General features: G+C 40.3%; 1 protein-coding gene across 8 annotated transcripts in view; it reads left to right on the forward strand.

Annotated features, from left to right (window-relative positions):
• Positions 1-17572, forward strand: part of LOC121640474 (A-kinase anchor protein 13) — a 126149-nt gene that overhangs the window by 28367 nt on the left and 80210 nt on the right. For all 8 annotated transcript variants that reach the window (XM_041989604.1, XM_041986584.1, XM_041988049.1 and 5 more), the window contains exons 3-6: positions 2770-2923; positions 5515-5678; positions 6026-6197; positions 16122-16305. In XM_041989604.1, coding sequence (XP_041845538.1) covers positions 2770-2923; positions 5515-5678; positions 6026-6197; positions 16122-16305 — 674 coding nt within the window. The remainder of the gene's footprint in view (positions 1-2769; positions 2924-5514; positions 5679-6025; positions 6198-16121; positions 16306-17572) is intronic.

The raw sequence follows: 17572 nt of genomic DNA on the forward strand, positions 1-17572 counted from the left end.
AGTAGTCAGCACAAGTATACAAAAATCCTTCCACACAGCTTTAAAAATAGTTTTTTTTTTTTATTTATTTTTATTTAAGCTGGAAAAATAAGAGTAATACGAAAGTTTTCCATCAGTGTGTGTTGGTTATTGTTACAGGGCTTCGACGCCTGTCTTCTTGTTTGTGTGTTTTGCAAAGATCTGTGTGTGCAGCTTTGTTTCCTGCCGTCTCCAGCAGATGTTTCACATCTCTGTTTCTCCACCTCCACCCCCGTCCCTGCCAACACATTTGCCTCCAGAAAGACTCACAGTGATCTTATTCAGTTAATTTTCTTCTCCACACTCATTCCTGTTTAAATAAGTTTTAACCAGTTAGAATGCTCCTATAGTTTAGAAACCGTTTTTATGAATTGCATTTATTGAATCTGTTTTCAGGTGATTTTCTCCCTAAGAAAATGGCTTACAATGTTATACATGATAGGTTGACAGTAATTTGGACTTAATGAGAGACTGCTGGGGTTCTACAAGAAATCTCAGCAGCTACTGTGTCAACATGCAACAAGTTTGTATTCTGTCTGAGGTGATTTGCCACCCGCCTGCAGCAGTAGAGAAAAAAACCATTTCTCTTTTTGCTTCGCTTTTGTTCGTTTTTAAAAATGTGGAACTTATTTCACACTAATACATTTTCATTTTCCTGTGGAGTACCAACTGCCAAATCCGCTGAGGTACCAATCTGTTCTATAGCAGCAAGCCCTAATTTCCAATTGGGGCTCAGGATAAGAGATGAGTTTTTAATGGAGAGAATGTCATGCCTGCTGGCTTCCACCCGTCCACAACTCATTTACTTCACCGCCTCTGCTCTGCTTGTTAAAGCCGATACTCTCAGAGCATTGCTAAGCGTTCATCTTCCACACTGCAAGTCATTGCAAGTCAGTGCATTCAGTTGTGGGTCTCAGAAGGTTACTGCAGGCTGCCTTCTCTGTCTTTGGCCTCTGGGTTGACTTTGAACACATTTCTCCCCTCTTTATGTTAAGCAGCATCACTGGCCTGCCAAACAGAGGCCAACCGATCCTGAGGCTTCTGGTTAGCCTTGCTGCTGTCTGCCGAATGATCTCCACTGTATAAAACAAAGTCCTAAGGCTACTTGTTTACAAGGGGAAGAGGAAGCACCTTTAAACCTTTTAAGCCCAGCCCACCATGTCAGGCTGCTCATCTTAGACCAAGCTCATGAAAAGACTACAACACTGGGCAGATTAAGTGGGATGAAATGTCCTATTATCCTACTTTGGTGTCAGTAAGTGACAGTCCCCCAGTGGAAAACAGCTAATTTGAACAATATCCCTATTTTATGTTGTTTCTCTTCCTCCTCAGTCTGTCTTCAGATGAACCCACATCATTACCCAAGATGCATTGCCACAGCTTGCCTCATTGTCACTACAGAAATAGAGCAGACACTACAGTAACTGCTTTCTTGTACTTTTAGTCATTTTCCTTTTCGTCCATTTGTGTTTTAAGAAGTAAAACCTGTCTAGATAAACTGTTGGTATAATTTGAAACTTTGATGTAAAACCTGCAAGTTTTACCCCACAGACCACAAACAAACAAACAAACAAACAAAAAACCAAAACTACGAACTTAGCCAAAAGATGTCACTGAAATAATTTGCCATATGAGCATCATGTTGTCAGGAAGAAAAAGAGTAACATAGTAATTAAGAAATGTTTATTGTGAACATTGTAAACACACACAAATGAGTAGGTTTATTGCAGGTTTATATTTATTAATTTTAGGAAGTGACAAATCCTACTGAGGCAAACATTAAATTCAGCTATTTAGCTTATGTTGTCACTTCAGATGCTTTTACAAAGACGGGATTCTTTATTTAAGGCTAATCGGAGCGATTAGAGTGAATCTCAAGATAGGGATTTCTAGAATGGTCCGCACCCTAACCTCACATCACCAAGATCCCTGGTTAAAACCGTGGCAGGGGCCGTTTTGTGTGGAGTTTGAATGTATACGTGACTTCTCCCACTGTCGAAAAAACATGCATTACAGATTAAGTTGTCTCTAAATTCACTCTTGTCTCTCTCTGTATTGGCCCTGTGGTGAACTGGTGACCCTACCTCTTACCTGATGGCAGCTGGGATACATTACATTTTACAACATTTCTTCATTCTACTTAATATGGGCACCTCTGATTCTGCCTGAGCTTGGTTTGTTTGACTTTAGTCCAACTGATCACATGGTGTTATTATAACTGGTGAATGCCACACGGTAGCTTTCACAGGAATGTCCTGATATCTGATTTTTAATGAGTTGCCAACCTGTGATGTCTGCATCTGGAGTAACCAGCTAAGATTTCATTTTTGTGTTTTTATTTATCGATTTATTTCAATCTCAGACTAAACAAGTAAATTTAAAGAGGTGGAGAGGGGGATTGATTTTGATTTTGTTTATGACCTTTTGCTTTGTCTGAAACATTTTCAAGGATACATTCATGTTCTTAGTAGAGTCTGTATGTGGATGCAAGCCTTTGCAAAACGACATCCAAAGGCATTCATAGTTTATCTGGTGTCATTTTTTCTTTTACCCCCCCAAGTAATGCTACATTTGCTGATGCATATGACACACTTTATCAACATACATTACAATTACATGCAGTTTCCTCCACATTATTTTAAAACAAAAGGACAAGTCAGATAAATTGGAGTTGATGCAATTTGAATTTTTCCCATCTTCTTTCATAATGTCTCACTCTTCCTTCCTCTCTCTGTTGAAATATCTCTGCAGGGTCATTGTGTTGTCACGGTGCAGCTCACTAATGAAGAGCTGGCAGCAGATGATGAGGGTGTGGACTACTTCCTGCTGTTTGCTGGCAGCACTCAGAGGCACCTGACCAGCACCCTAAGGAGCAGTCATGACACCTTGCAGGCGCTGTGTCCCGGTGAGCCATCCCACCCACCATGCCTTGCAACCTGCCCATCTTTTCTAAAAGAAAAACAACTCCACATAGAGTATTTAATACATGTTAAGTTCATATGAACTTCCCTTTTTTTCTTTTTGTTCACATTGTTAACTGATTGTAAATCTAAATACGCTTATCTTGCATGAATACAATATAATCTATTGGCTGAATATAGGAGAGACTCTGTACTCTAATGCTGCCCAGTACATTTACACCAGTGATGGGCAACTAACTGTATAGGATGCATTCAGCTACAGTATGCTTCAGGTCACTTATGAACTGTGCAAAATGATAAAAAAAAATAAATAAAAAAAAGTGTCAAAATGTTTAGATTTCATCATAACCACTATGTGCTGTAGCCTTTATTTGTATTAATAGGGTGGCTAAACATGTCAAAATACACTTCAAAATACACTTCCAACACAATGAGGATCTTTAAAATAGGGATAATGTTTTTTCTGCTTTCACATCACACAGGAAGTACAGCATATTCAGGAGTTATTATTGCCTGGTAAGGAGTTTTAAAGAAAAAGAAAAAAAAAAATTGTTCCCTCTATTTTTTTTCTTTGTAAGAAAAGAAACAATCAATTATATATTGCTGCTGCCCTCATTTTTCAATTATTGTTTGGTTTTGTAGAGACAGAATTGATTTCTATTCAAGTCCAGCTCATTTATCACTCCTCTACTAGAGCATATGCAGTGATTTCAGCTTGGAAAATTAAAATTTAGACGGTGTTTGTCAGAGCTGCTCACTGTGTGCAGAGAACAGTTTTTTTTTTTTTTTTTTAACTGAGCCCTTGTCACATTTCATTGAGATATTGGTGCAATACAGTCATTTTAGAAAGGATGAAAGCATCCCTTGTACAGTTCCATTGGCTAAATTCAAGCATTCCTTGGTCAAAAAGTGGAGACATATCCAGAAAACAAAGTCTTTTTTTCACTTTATTACATTTTATTTTTTGTTTGGACATTTATAGTGCCCCCACTGAAAGAGAAATGGCATCCTTTAACATTCTTTGACCTCACTCTGGTGGCACACTGACCATCCTTGATTTTGTGCAGGTTGAGAAGATTGTGAATGGTTTCAATAATTACAAACATATCAGAGCATTTTCTCACCTCTCAGTTAATTGTCAAGACCATTCTCCAGCACTGACCCAGCACTGTGAAGATGCCATGCAAGACTAAAAGATTCAACAAATCTTATAAACTGGGAGAAGGTTTTTTATTTTTGGGACTAAAATGGCAAAGCCACAATCCCTTATGTAATGTTTTTCACTGTGTCAGTCGTAGATGTTAGCAAAGACAAGGCTTATGAAGTTAGGAAACAAATTTTAAAGGTGTTTGATTTGTTTTCATCTGTGTTTACGTTCCAGGCAGGTTAAAAAAAAATAAGAAATAGAGACAGGACATGATGAACTGAGTTATCTTATTAAGAGCTCAAGTGAATTACAGGTACCTGTTGGGGGTTGAGAGGAGGTGTTACTTTCTTTTAACAGCTTAGCTCTGCCTCACTGCCTCCTCCATCAAACCGCTCTGACCTCCGAAGGACTGAGCTTGTGACCAGCCAAAAAGTTGCAACATATATTTCCCAGAAGGCTTAGAAAAATGGCTGCAGACTCTGGCCTGTATTGCGATGCCCTCGAGCAAGGTATTAATATTGAGCTTGCTAGCGGCTATCTGATGATGTTTGTGGAGGAACACAATAGAACTCTGAAATATGGTAAATCCCAGAGGGCTGGATTTTTAAATGATGTTAGATGTATGGATGTTCAGCTTAATGCAGCTCGGCAGTGCAGACTTCTCTTTTTTTTTTACATTGACGGTGTATGACTGTAGTCATCCTCTGTTCATTCTTTGTGTTGTGACAGCTGAGAAGTCATTTGCATAAACTTCAATTTAATATCATGTTGCATTATTAATTTGTTGCTGTGTCATGTTTGACTTGTGACCAAAAGGAACTGAGTTAAATTGAGCAATCGTTTCATTAGGTTAAATGATATTCTGATTTATTTAGGTGAATTAGGATTTAAATTAGTGGTCCACGTCGCATCCTGTTATTGTGGGATATGGTACATTATTATTTGTCTGCAACATTCACAAATCTGATAAAAAAAATAAAAATAGTAACAGGATTCACAGTTTTTTTTAGAGTCAGCACATAGTTTTGCATCATGACTGCTCTAGCATTTTCCAAAAGGCACATTTTCTGAACAAAGAAAAATGGAAAACGTTTAGTGCTATGTGAAAGGATTCACTAGCTGTGGCATTTTCCTATAATGTAGAATTATGTCCTGTAGTTTTAAATTTGCAAATTTTATATAATGAACCCATACAGAAAAAATCTAAATTGGTTTAGTGAAATTATTTCTGCAGGCATTTTTTTATTTTTTCAGTCTTTATTTCACAATTAAAAATTTTGACATGTTGTATCAGATGATACCTATACACCCTCCCAATTTTTCTGTGAAAAAGAGGCTAGAAATAAAGTTTCAGTCCTCTACAGGCCAGTCTTCTCACGCTGCTTTTTTTTTCTCCTCTCACCCTTTCTTTTTGTTACTGTCTTGTAGCCCATGACTGCTGTGAGGTGGTGTTGGTCACCTTGTGTTCTTTCACACAAGACATCTTGGACGCCTCAGAAGACCCGAAGTCTCGTCCAGGTCGCGTGGCTCCATTGGCGGAGCATCGATTCCGCTTTGTCCAGGATTTGGCTTTTGACATGGCCCAGTTCCTGGTGAGCAGTGTGATGAGCTCTCTCTCCACCCCAGAGCCAGCAGAAAAAACAAACTTTAAGCTCACTTCTTAACAGTTTCCAATCTGAACATGAATTATTTTTGTTAACACAGCTGCAGTTCCAAATTAAACAAGCCGACTACACACACACACACACACACACACACACACACACACACACACACACACACACACACACACGTCTTCCTACATTTACATCTCTAATTATGGGTAGGCATTTGGTTAATGGTCTTATGCTGTGAGTTTTAAAATGTGCTTCCATTAACATAAGCCTCACCTCTTCTCCTCTGAAAAGTTGACCCATCTCTGTAATCACCTTCCACACAGGTGAGCACAGTGGGGCGGGTTGACGGCCTCGATGGGGTACTGCTACTGGACGAGTGTCAGATTCCCCTGCAAGAGTGTGAACGTCTGGATGAGAGCCTGGCGCTGGCCCTCCACCACATTGTGCTACCTCCAGGATGGAGTTTACTGGGGAGCAAGCGGGCCAACAGCACAGGTGAGACTGGTGGCCAGATGTCTGTTATATTTAAGTGGTTTTTAACACTAGAAGTCCCAGAGAGGGGTCAATTGACCTTTCTACCTTTACAACCCAGAGATGGGTCGATTGACCAGTAGGATTTTAGCTAAAATCCTGTCTTAAGCTGCGAACAGCTTCTTTTGTTTGTAGACGAGTCAATTACTGGCACACCCCAGGAGGGCGCATACTTAGGGGAGACACTGTAGACTCTTGAAACTGGACTGTCAACTTTTGCCCAAAGCTTGGCTTGAGACACTGCTTGGTCCCCTGAGTATGAGATTGGAGTAGACCTCAAACAGATTCAGAAAGGTTTTCCTGCATTCTAGTATATTTCAAATAATTAAAAATATATTTGATATGATATATGATATATACCTCCTCGACACATTTGTGTGCTTTTAGAAGAAAAAAAAAAAGATAATCATTGTGGGCCTTCAATAAAAAAGCAAACAATTTAGAATGATATGACAAAATGATGAATTCATATTTTTTTAAAAAATCACTTTAAAAGGTCCAGCTCTCCTCTTTTCATACAAATGAAAAAATACAAATTTTTCAGAATTTTTTACCAATTTTTCAAACTTTCTAACCCAATGTTCATATGTCCAAAAAGCCCAAGCAATGAACAATTTTGAATATTTAAAATGAACATTTTTTGATTGTGGTGGTACAGGCAGGGTCTGTGAGTAAAATGTCCAGAAGCATTAGTGTCTAAGTCAAGAGGGCATAAATGTCAACATGACAAAGATATAAAAGAACAACTGTGAATTTTTTCCAATGCTTTTTATTTTTGTCATAAAAAAAACAACAAAACAGTTAAAATAATGCAAGTAATGAAACAATTTCACAAATATTTACACAAGGCTACAGTGGCATGCCCTTGTGTGAATGGCTTTTCTGCTCTTTCAGCAGTCCGTCTGTGCTAAGTCCAAACATGCTTGGCACTTCCATGGTATCTCCATCCTGCATTTGCCACATGTGTATTTGTAGCAGTCAACACATCTTACAGTTGCGCAATTGTTCTTGCATCGATGGTTGACCTGACATTTTGCCCTTTTCCCAGGGCTAGGTGTGGGAGGTTGCTGCTGAAGCAGTTGCTCCTTATGTGCCTTCTTCTGACTCACATGAGAGTTGGCCAACTCTTTCGCGAGCTCAACCAGGAAGTCCACTCTTCTCTCCTGCACTCCGGTGCATTCCTTATGAAGAACATGAGCGTTCCGTGCCGCCATGTCGATCATGTTGTAGAACACGGCGACTGGCCATCTCCGTGTTCCTGCACGCACGCTGTACTCCCGCACCATCTGGTCCATCACATCCACACCACACTTTGTGGTGTTGTATTGTGTGACAGTGTTTGGCTTCCTTTTGGTGGTATTCTCAGTCTCAACCACATTGTGCATGCTGCTGAGAAGATAGACAGTCTTTTTCCGTTTCGGCGCATATACTGTGAGTGTTGCACCAGTGGTGGAAAACACTCGAGTGGTGAATTTAGTGTGGTCCTTCAGTCTAGTTGACTGAGGAATTTCCCGGCGAATCTTGTTGACTGTGCCAAGGATGGTGGTTTTCCGGCTAAGCAGTCGTTGCGCAAGGGACAGCGATGTAAAAAAATTGTCTGTTGTTACAGTTCTGCCCTTATCCATGAACGGCTCCATCAGCCTCATCACTACACTCTCAGAGAGTCTCTCTCCACTGGGACGACTGGGGTCCTTGCCAAGATATGGCAGGATATTGCAAATGTACTTTGATTTCAAGTCACAAGCCAGCCAAAACTTAATGCCAAATTTGTCCGGTTTTGTTGCAATGTACTGCAGAAAACTGCAGCGAGTCTTTGTCGGGAAAAGCTGTTCATCAATAGTGATGTGTCGACCAGGGTTATAAGATCTGATGCAGTTATTGACAAAAGATTCCCACAGATTAGAAATTGCAGCAAACTTATTTGTCTCCACTCGCTCACTGCGTGTGAACATGTTATCAAAGCGTAGGTGTTGCATGATGTTTTGGAAGCGCTTTCGGGCCATAGTAGCAATGATTCGTGGGTTTCCCAGCTCTGCTGACCAATTGTCACGTAGTGATGGAACTTTCTTCACCCCCCGCAAGATAATAATTGCAATAAATGCCATTAGTTCTGGGAGGTTCATGAACCAATCTGCCTGCTCCTTTTGCCGTGCATGCTGAATGGTCCATTCTTGAATGCTACGAAGCATTTCAAGTGTTATAAAACAGAAGAAGCTTTGAAGACGAGTCCGGATACTTCTTCTGGCCTTAGCAGTTGGCTCTCCATCTGTGCCGTATGGTTCTATTGGGGTGAAATTGAGACATGTCCCCAGCTGTTCTTCATGCCACACTGTGCCATCTTTAGCCATCTCTGTCCTCTCACTTCCCAACCGAGCCCTCTTTTCTGGCAGTGGAGCAGTCTCATCATCTGCAAGGTAAACAATTTCACAATTTCAGAGGACGAAAATAGGATGTTTTGGAAATAAGATTAAAAAAATCCTTTATTTGTACCAAAATGGAGAAATTCCAGTGTTGCAACTCACAGTACAGGACAAAGCAGAAAGAAAGAAATTTGTCATACCAAAAAGTTCAATAATAGTTTCAAATCTTACCTGAAGACTGCTCAGAGTCAGAGTCCGAATCCAGCTGAATTTGTATCTCTTCTCCATCTGAGTCACAAGGGTTTGTATCGCTGAGGATCAGGTCCAATGCCTGCTGAGTTGTAAGCCGCCTCTGCATTTTGCTTCCTTCTATTTGTTCGAGGTGAAGCTAGCTACTATTTATCCCCCTCAGCCCACCATCCCCCACTGCCACAGAATTTACCAGACGTTTCAAGGTAACAAGGAGGGGCTGGATGCAATGGGTGCATTCCTCAGGTAATGGCTGCATTTACAAATGAAGAGATGCTAATTTTTGCCAGCAGAGTCGTCAGTTTGGACTAAAGGTCTTTCGACCCTTCTCTGGGACTTTAGGGAGACATCAAAATTCCTGGGACTTCTAGTGTTAAACTGAAGGGGGGGGAGGAGGGGTGTCAAGTCAAAGGATTAGGAAAATGTAGCAGACAAAATAATGTTTTAGAAGAAGAAGAAGAAGAGGTGGCTATGTTTCGCCCACACCCATGAAATTTTGATTATGTGTATTTATTTAACCCCCCTACAATATAAATTCTACAAGCTTTAGCAATAAACAGTTCACCACTGCGGGGTAAAGTGAAGAGAGCTAACCCTGAAGCTAGCTGCAGTTGCACCCAGGAATAATCACCTCTCCTCAGCCTCCCAACCTTGGTGTGGAAGCGTAATGTTTAGCAGCTGTTTCTGTCTGAGTTTTCACCGATCATGGAGGCAAAAGACCAGAACAGCACGGTTACCGTCAGAAATGTTGCTTTAGGAGGAAAATGACCAGACGGACAGATGAAGAAAATAACTGGTTTTGTTGTTGCTTAACGCTCCTCTAGGTCTGGTGTTTAGCTCACATAGCATAGCAGGCGGCCCTTAAAGCCCCGTTTCTCTGACCCAGTTTCTCATCTACCTACTGAACAATACTAGAGCCCACCCAATGCTAAAAATATAACTATGTAAAAAACACTTGTTAATGGAACACGAACAACAAACAAATAACATCTCATTCATGTTTTACAATTTCCATTTGGAGATAAAGTATTTTAAAAAATTTTACTATTGATGATGTCACGATGATGTCACGACTAATCGACTAATAGTTTATAAATGGCCTGACTAGTCGACTTCAGAAATCACCTAAAATTTCCATACCTTAACTCCAATTTCATTTACTAATAGTTTGTATACATAGTGTGCAAAGGTCGGCAACTTTCTGCAGAGTTGATTGCTACAGACCTCCAAACTTCATGTGGCCTTCAGATCAGCTCAGGAACAGTAAGAGAGCTTCATAGATCGGGTTTCAACAGCCGAGCAGCTGCATCCAAGCTACACATCATCAAAAGCAATGCAAAGCGTTGGATGCAGATATGTAGAGAACGCCACCACTGGACTCTGAATCAGTGGAGACACGTTCTCTGGAGTGATGGATCACTTCTGACTTTGATCAATTACTTTTGGCACTAAAGTGTGTTTCTGTATGTGTGTGTGTGTGTGTGTATATATATATATATATATATACACACACACACATAATGTGTGTGTGTGTGTATGCCTGACACATATCACAGGTGTACTAAAAATAAGCGTTCAGTACGACTTCAACGAGCATAGAGATTACTTTTAATTTCTAAAATGTAATGTCCTCTGACTGTACATCTCTACATCAACATTACTGTTGACATGGGGCCAGATGTTCACCATTTAGAGATTTCCACAACAGATTTGTGGATTTTAACTTTTGAAAAGCACAGTATGACACTACTGGACTTTTAAAGAAACCAACATGAAGGGTGATTTATGGGAAATAATTGCCGACCAGAATATGAGTGACAAGGCAAGAAGATGCCATAGAAATGTGAGTTTTTCCGACTGAGTGAGGGCAGAGCTTAACTGTGTCGCTGGAGATGTTGCAGGGCCACACCCGATGGATTCCCAGGGTTAGGCTGTGACATAGCTGACATGCTTCTCTTCAGAAATGTAACTACAACTTGAGGTCTCAGCAGAGACTCTGCAGAGGCAGTGTGCCACGAGATGAAGTGTGATACTGGCTGGAAAAGCCAGAAAGAATCTTTTCCAGGCTGGACTGAATATTGTTGTCTGGTCATGGACAGTCAAGGAAGGCCCATTTGAGCTGGCTGTAACTGCAGGAGTGGGGGAGCGACGAAGTACCAGGACTTTGTCCAGGAGTGGAAGGAGGGTGGGGGGCAAGTGCAGTCATTTCCTCTCAGAGATGGGCTGTGCAAACTGCTTTGGTAGTGTCATGGAAAGGAAAAAAAAACCCGTGGGCAGGATAGGATTTGGCCAGCAGTACAGAGGGTGTTGAGTTTATAGGCTAAAACCCCAGTAACAAGTGGAAACCAATTGAAAGGAGGTTAAACATCCTTAGATATAAGCCAGCACAAACTTTTAGCCTTTTCAATTAATCTCTTTAGCTCCTGCCATTGTCAGTCATTCTGCATCACAAATGTTTCCGTCGTTAACACCGATGGTTGGTAAGATCAGAATAAATATGGTGACATCACTGTAATTCTAATGGATCCCACGATTAAAACGAGGGGTCAATCATTCAAATCGGCTGATCAAACCAGAGTAAGCCCCTCATAGGGGGTAATATTTCCTTGTTTATGCGGCTGTGAGCATTATGCACAGACCCATCGTTGTTTGCAGCGTCATCATCCATTTTTTTAAGCTATATTTTGATTAAATGGCATCCCAATAGAAACATTATACTCCAGAAGAAGTGCTGGGGATCATTTTTTGAGACAGTGGGACAGTTGTGTGTCCCAGATTCCTCATGGGATTACGAGGACCTCACTCAATGCCAAAACAAGACTAATTATGCCAAATTAAAAAATACTCAGCAGTCTATTTACTAAAATCTCTCTGACTTTCCTCTGTTTCACTTGAGCACCATAATTCTTTACACAGATAATGCTCATGTGTTGATTCATGGTTTTCTTGAGTTGTTTTTGTGTACTGCAGCAAATTTTGGAAGGAGTTATAAACTATAAAATGCAAACAAATAAGAAAAATGACTTTAACGCAGTACCATCTGCCTCCACTCCTGAAGAAATGTGTTAGCTTTATTTTTATACTAAGATGGTTTGCACAGCATTTGTAGTTGCTGAGAAATAAATAATCCTTTTTAGGTATACATGTTCGAGCAGAAACCCTTAAAAGACCTTCAGGGCTTAAGAAGTTAAATGATTATGTAAGTATAGGTGGTCATTTATAGTTACAAAATCTAAGTTGCATCTCTCAATGAACTTAAATCCAAGCCCACTCAAACATGCTGAGTGTCCCCGTGCTGCCGCCTCAGCAGGAAGCAGTTTAAATTGAGAGAAATGGCTGTATCAGTGCTAACAAAGACACATTTTTGTAGAAATGAAAGTGCCAGTTTTCTCCAGCTGTTGACTTAGATGACTTTAATGAGTTAAAGGAAGCTAAATGAGCTGATATGGATGATAAACTCTGCAAAGTAATTGCTCACTGTGAAGCAGCATAAACAAGACTTGGGGGAGTAGTTAGTGCTATGCCTCTGCTTCTGGCTATTGCTGAGATAATAGTTCATGGTTTAACTTGGATTTTGATATCAGACCAAAGCAAAGGAATCAGCTGAATTTTTGTTAAAACTGAGCTGAGATTAAAGCCCACACACTCTCAACATGTTTCATTCATTGTTAGTGTTCATTCGAAAAGAAATTTAGGTAAAATTTTTTTAGCAATGGCCTCTCTCCTGATTAGATAAGATCCACTTGTTACCACGAAAAGCCTTCAGCTTTTTGAAGATGGACACACACACACACATACAAGCTCCTTTGCATTAAAGTCAGCTGTCATGTTGATGTGGAAGGCGGCGTCCTGCTGTGGTGAGTGATGTGTGCTCTAATAGGCTGTGCTTCACATTATGTTGGCGCTTCAATACAAGACGTTCAGCGGCGGGGAACTGCAGGGAGGAAAGAGGAGCGCGACTCTGCTCTCCATTTATCAGATCTGTCTGATGATGGATAGCAGCAGACTGTAGGTGGAGGTGACGGTGGTTTATCTCAGTCATCCTTCACACTGTGGCAACGCAGCAGTCAATGATCTCACCATAGCAAACCATTTATTGTTGTCTGAGAAATTCTCCTCACCTGGAAAAACTGTCATTAGAAATTGTTCCCAACTGGCTCCACAGGTCTGCACTGATTGAAATAATCTGCAACCAACCAGGAGCTGTAAACTTTACAACAGGTTTATTTACAATAGTGTATAATTCTGCTAATTCTGCAGTTAAAATGTAGTGTGGGAGGGATTAGTGGATGTAGTTTCTAACCCACTTTTGAGTTTGAGGAAAAATAGTTGGACTGAAACAGTTTGACTTTCATAGTCTCTAAAACGTTTCATAATAAGCAAAGCTAACCTGGTAACTTTCCAGGAGCTTTCAAAAAGCAGTGAAGCTGCTTTGTGAGCTCATAGCAAATGCATCTGCTGTCATGCCTTTTGTGTTTACGAATCTCTGTGCTGCAGCACTTGGCAATAACTGCATGTATACCCATGCTGACTCTCATGGCCAGAAAATGACATGGCTGAAAAAGCAGCCAGTTTTCAGAAACCACCAACAAACCCAGCAGTGGAGCTTTTCCTGCTGCTGTTTGGCATCTTGACCAACTAGAGCATTGCATTCGGCCAGTTAGCTTTAGGTTTGCCCGGGCTAAATGGACTGAAACCGCTCAGCACTAAAAATGTTGCTTTGATTATTGTGCTACTGATAAAGAAAAATATGTGTTCTGTCCTGAGTTTCCTTTCTCATAACTCGGTGGTTTCCAACCTATTTTTTTGAGGACACTTTCATGCAACGCTCACCCCGTACTGAAACCACGATTGTGTTTCACTAGCTAGCTAAATTATGCTTTCCTGTCCTATCATAGAACCGAAGTTAAGGTAACTATCAACATATAGCCTTACTTTTCTTTCTTTTTTTTAATATGGTTAAATCATCTTCACTGTGACATTTCTCAGACATGTTTCATGAAGAAAGGGTGCAGAAGAAATCTAGGTTACCAGGATAGACATGAACTACTCCTCTAGCGTAGCTCTCTCACCTCACTTAACCACACCATACATGGAGGCCAATTTATGGTATCCACAAGGTGTCCTACAAAGTAGCATTTTTATTTTTGACTATGAAAATATGGTTGTATAGAAGATTTTGATCACTCCATTTATTTATTCTGGTCTCAAAGGTCTGTGTTTTCAGTAGGGATGGACCGATATGAAAATTTTGGCCGATACCGATATCCGATTTTAATATTGTTGTTATGGCCGATAACCAATATTTACCAATGTCAATATATATATTTTGTTTCAAAAGGTTTAAGATTATCAAATTCTGTACAAAGTAAAAATGCAGCAAACATTAGGGGCGTTAGTTTCCCGCCATTGTTTGTGAGGTGCTGGATGGTAGTTTTTCGGATGGCATATCAAATTTGTGGTGTTGAATGATTTGACACGGTATCCTCCTCGTATTACTTTGACTTTGCAGATATTGCATACTGCTTTTCAAGTATCTTCTTTTGACACCGTGAAAAATGACCACACAGATGAAGTTGCTTCTAGCTTCAGTTACATCCCACAATGTAGTGCTGCATCACTGTCACATGTCCAAACATGGCTGCATGGCCAAACCCCCCTCCTCCCGACACACGTACACAAACAGCAAATGTGTTAACATGGCCTTAATTTTAACAGTCACACAGGCTCTGTGCAGTCAAAACCTCATGGACCTTCTGTGCCCTTTAGGGACCCCCTTGGACAGTCAGAGACCCCAAGTTGAGAACCACTGTCCTATTCCATTCTACATAAGATGAAGTTAAGTCTGCACAGATGAGTTGCTAAAACAGCACAACACTGTCTGGTCTCTGTAGCTTGTTTTATCAACTGAATAAATAAGTATACATTGGGATGAAAATTAATCCTCCTTCCCCTTTATGCTTCTAAAGATAACCACAGAGCAGCTGGTTTGATTAATCATATGATTCTGTGCGGTGTTTTCCCCAGATTCTCAGCCTGTTGATGGACCCACATCCATTAACAAATAACCATCGGTCTGTTTTGACTTCTTGATTTCATAAGTGTAACTTGTAACGTGTTGACGTTAACAAAATCTCTAAAGATTTTTGGATCCGTTTTAAGCTGTAAAAGGACTCAGAAATTCCTACATGATGGAAGATTCTGCTTGTTAAGCTGTATGTGTTCCCATGATGGACATGAAGTTCTTGGTGTAATACCAGAAATGGAGAATTTCTCCGTCTGTTTCTTGCTGGAGGGCGACACAGCGGTGCATTTAGGAGTTGGTGAATTAACACAGGAAGCACTGCTGTGCTTATTCACCAACTCCTAAATGCAACACACACTTTACCAAAAGTCATCATGTTGACATTAGTTTGAAATGTCTCATTTTATAAATTGTCACTTAAGTTTTGTCGCTTTAAGTGAAATTTAAGTAGAAATGGTTTTTATGGTCCTTTGCAGGGATAACAGAGAGATGTGAACCTACACACATTCAGCATGAGCTGACCTTTAGAGCAGCCACTGAGCCTGGGTTTAAGGCTACAGAGACCCTTTCTGGCAACTTGTTGCTTTGGCAGAAAGATGGAAGTGTGTGTGTGTGTGTGTGTGTGTGTGTGTGTGTGTGTGTGTGTGTGTGTGTGTTCATGCCCATGAATCTCAGTTGCTGTCTTTGTGAGTGCTTAAAGGGGAGAGTTTTTGTGTTTTATGGTGTTATTAGGAGCTTGACTGATATAGTGAGCCAGTAATGGACTAGATTAAAAATGGGAGTGGGGTGTGCTTCTTTGTGGCTCACCTCTGCTGAAATGAAATTATGTGGTGTGATTTAGTTGTACCAAAATCATTTTGCTTGCTTTGATTTCCTTGTTTTATTATCTCATATGAGGTATTTTAATAAAATATCAGGCTGGTTTAAAGGGTGGATATATCCAGAATGTTCTTTTCCTTTTGCCTTTTTTCCTTTTGCCTGAAAAATACATGTTTTGATCCATAGTAGGGAAAAAGAGAAAAAAACAAGCTGTTTTATCAGTGTGTAAATGTCCAAAGGTCTGTTGCTCACTGGGTCACTGTGAAACACTCACTGGTTTCAGCAGGTAGCTTTGTGTTGCCAAGCCTCCCCAGGTGATGTTCTGCTGGCTGATGCACCATGAATCAGCTGCATGGACTGCTGCATGCCTCTCTTTCTGTCTTTGTTTTGTTGCATCTGATCTTATTTGTGCATTTGTCATCTCTTCCTCCTCAGACCCGAGTCCTCAGGAGACTCTGCTGCATTTCTCGGTACGTCGTGGCCTCTCTCGGGTTACCCGTTTCTTGCTGCGGCAAACTGGAGCCAGAGAAGCCCTTCGATTGGCCAACAGAGAGGGCCACACCCCATCGGCTATTGCGGCTTCACGAGGACTTGAGGGTCTTCACGAGCTTCTCACAAAGTAAGTGTTTGTACAGTTACAAAGTAATACTTTTTGGTTAAATAAAAAAATAAATAAATAACAAGCAAATGTTTAATATCCTGGCCACAGTTAAAAAGCAGGAACATCATATTCATAAGACCTACGGTACTGTGAATGTTTGAGCCTCCTCTCGTTTCTTTATATTTTCCTACCAAGCAGCCAGAGCTTCATGTAACACTTTAAAGTGGTCTTGAACAATAATTCTTCAGACTTTCTGAAGGTCTTTCAAACTTTTGTGGGCATTGGCTGCTTTTTTTTTTATATTTTTTTTTTCTTATTAATTTTAGTCCAGTCCTTGTACCTGACCATTTTCAAATGAGTATTTGTTTCTGTTTTTGGTGGTTAAGTTATAAATCATTCAAGCATAGAAACTAAAGTGTGAACTGGTATTGTCTCTATACATGGCAAATTAAGCAAAGAGCCAGTTCAATCCCTTAATTACAGTCTGTTTCAAAAAGACATCATTTGCTCCCACTTCTTTAGCTGCATCTATGAAAAATATGAAAGTAACACAATTTGACAGGCATAAAAGAATATTTAGAACGAACCAGGCGAGGAAACTGGACAAGTGGAGAACAAAAGAGGAAGTGACAGGCCTAAATAATATATCTACAGCAGATAAAATAGGAAAAAAATCCAGCAAACATCTGACACAAGCGCTGAGAGATGCCCCTGACCCTCAAGGTATATCCATCTGCTGTTCACTGAAACTTCATCAGTAATGGTCTCCATGGAAGGCTGGCTGTCAAGACGTTGTTCTTAAGGAAGGTAAACCGGGACAAAAGACTGAGCTATCCCAAATGGCACAAGAACTGGACTGAAAATCAGTGGCAACAGGTCTGATGGAGGGATTAATCTTCTCTGGAGCTCAACATTATTGAAGCAGCGTGGAATCATCCTGTCAGAGAACAAACGAAAAGGCAGCCAGCATCCAAAGAAAAGCTTTGAAATGTCTTGAAGAACTGTTCTGAAAGACTACTTAAAGAAATTACAGGAAGCTTATATAAGACACTTCAGGCTTTGCTGAATAAAAGTGCTCAAACCAGAATTGTACAAAATCTGTTTTTGCTGTTTGTGCTGCAAGTCCATCTATGTTGTGCCCACTTCTTGTTTTCATGACATTATTAAAAGGCTTCTGCACAGTTTTGTAGGAGTCAGTGTCACACTGTCCTGTGATGGTAATACCAGTTTTAGTACACTTTGCCCTTTTTTCTGTACGAATATTTTCCTGTCTGAAGACATTTTT

Source organism: Melanotaenia boesemani, chromosome 1 (assembly GCF_017639745.1).
Source record: "Melanotaenia boesemani isolate fMelBoe1 chromosome 1, fMelBoe1.pri, whole genome shotgun sequence".
Lineage (NCBI taxonomy): Eukaryota > Metazoa > Chordata > Actinopteri > Atheriniformes > Melanotaeniidae > Melanotaenia > Melanotaenia boesemani.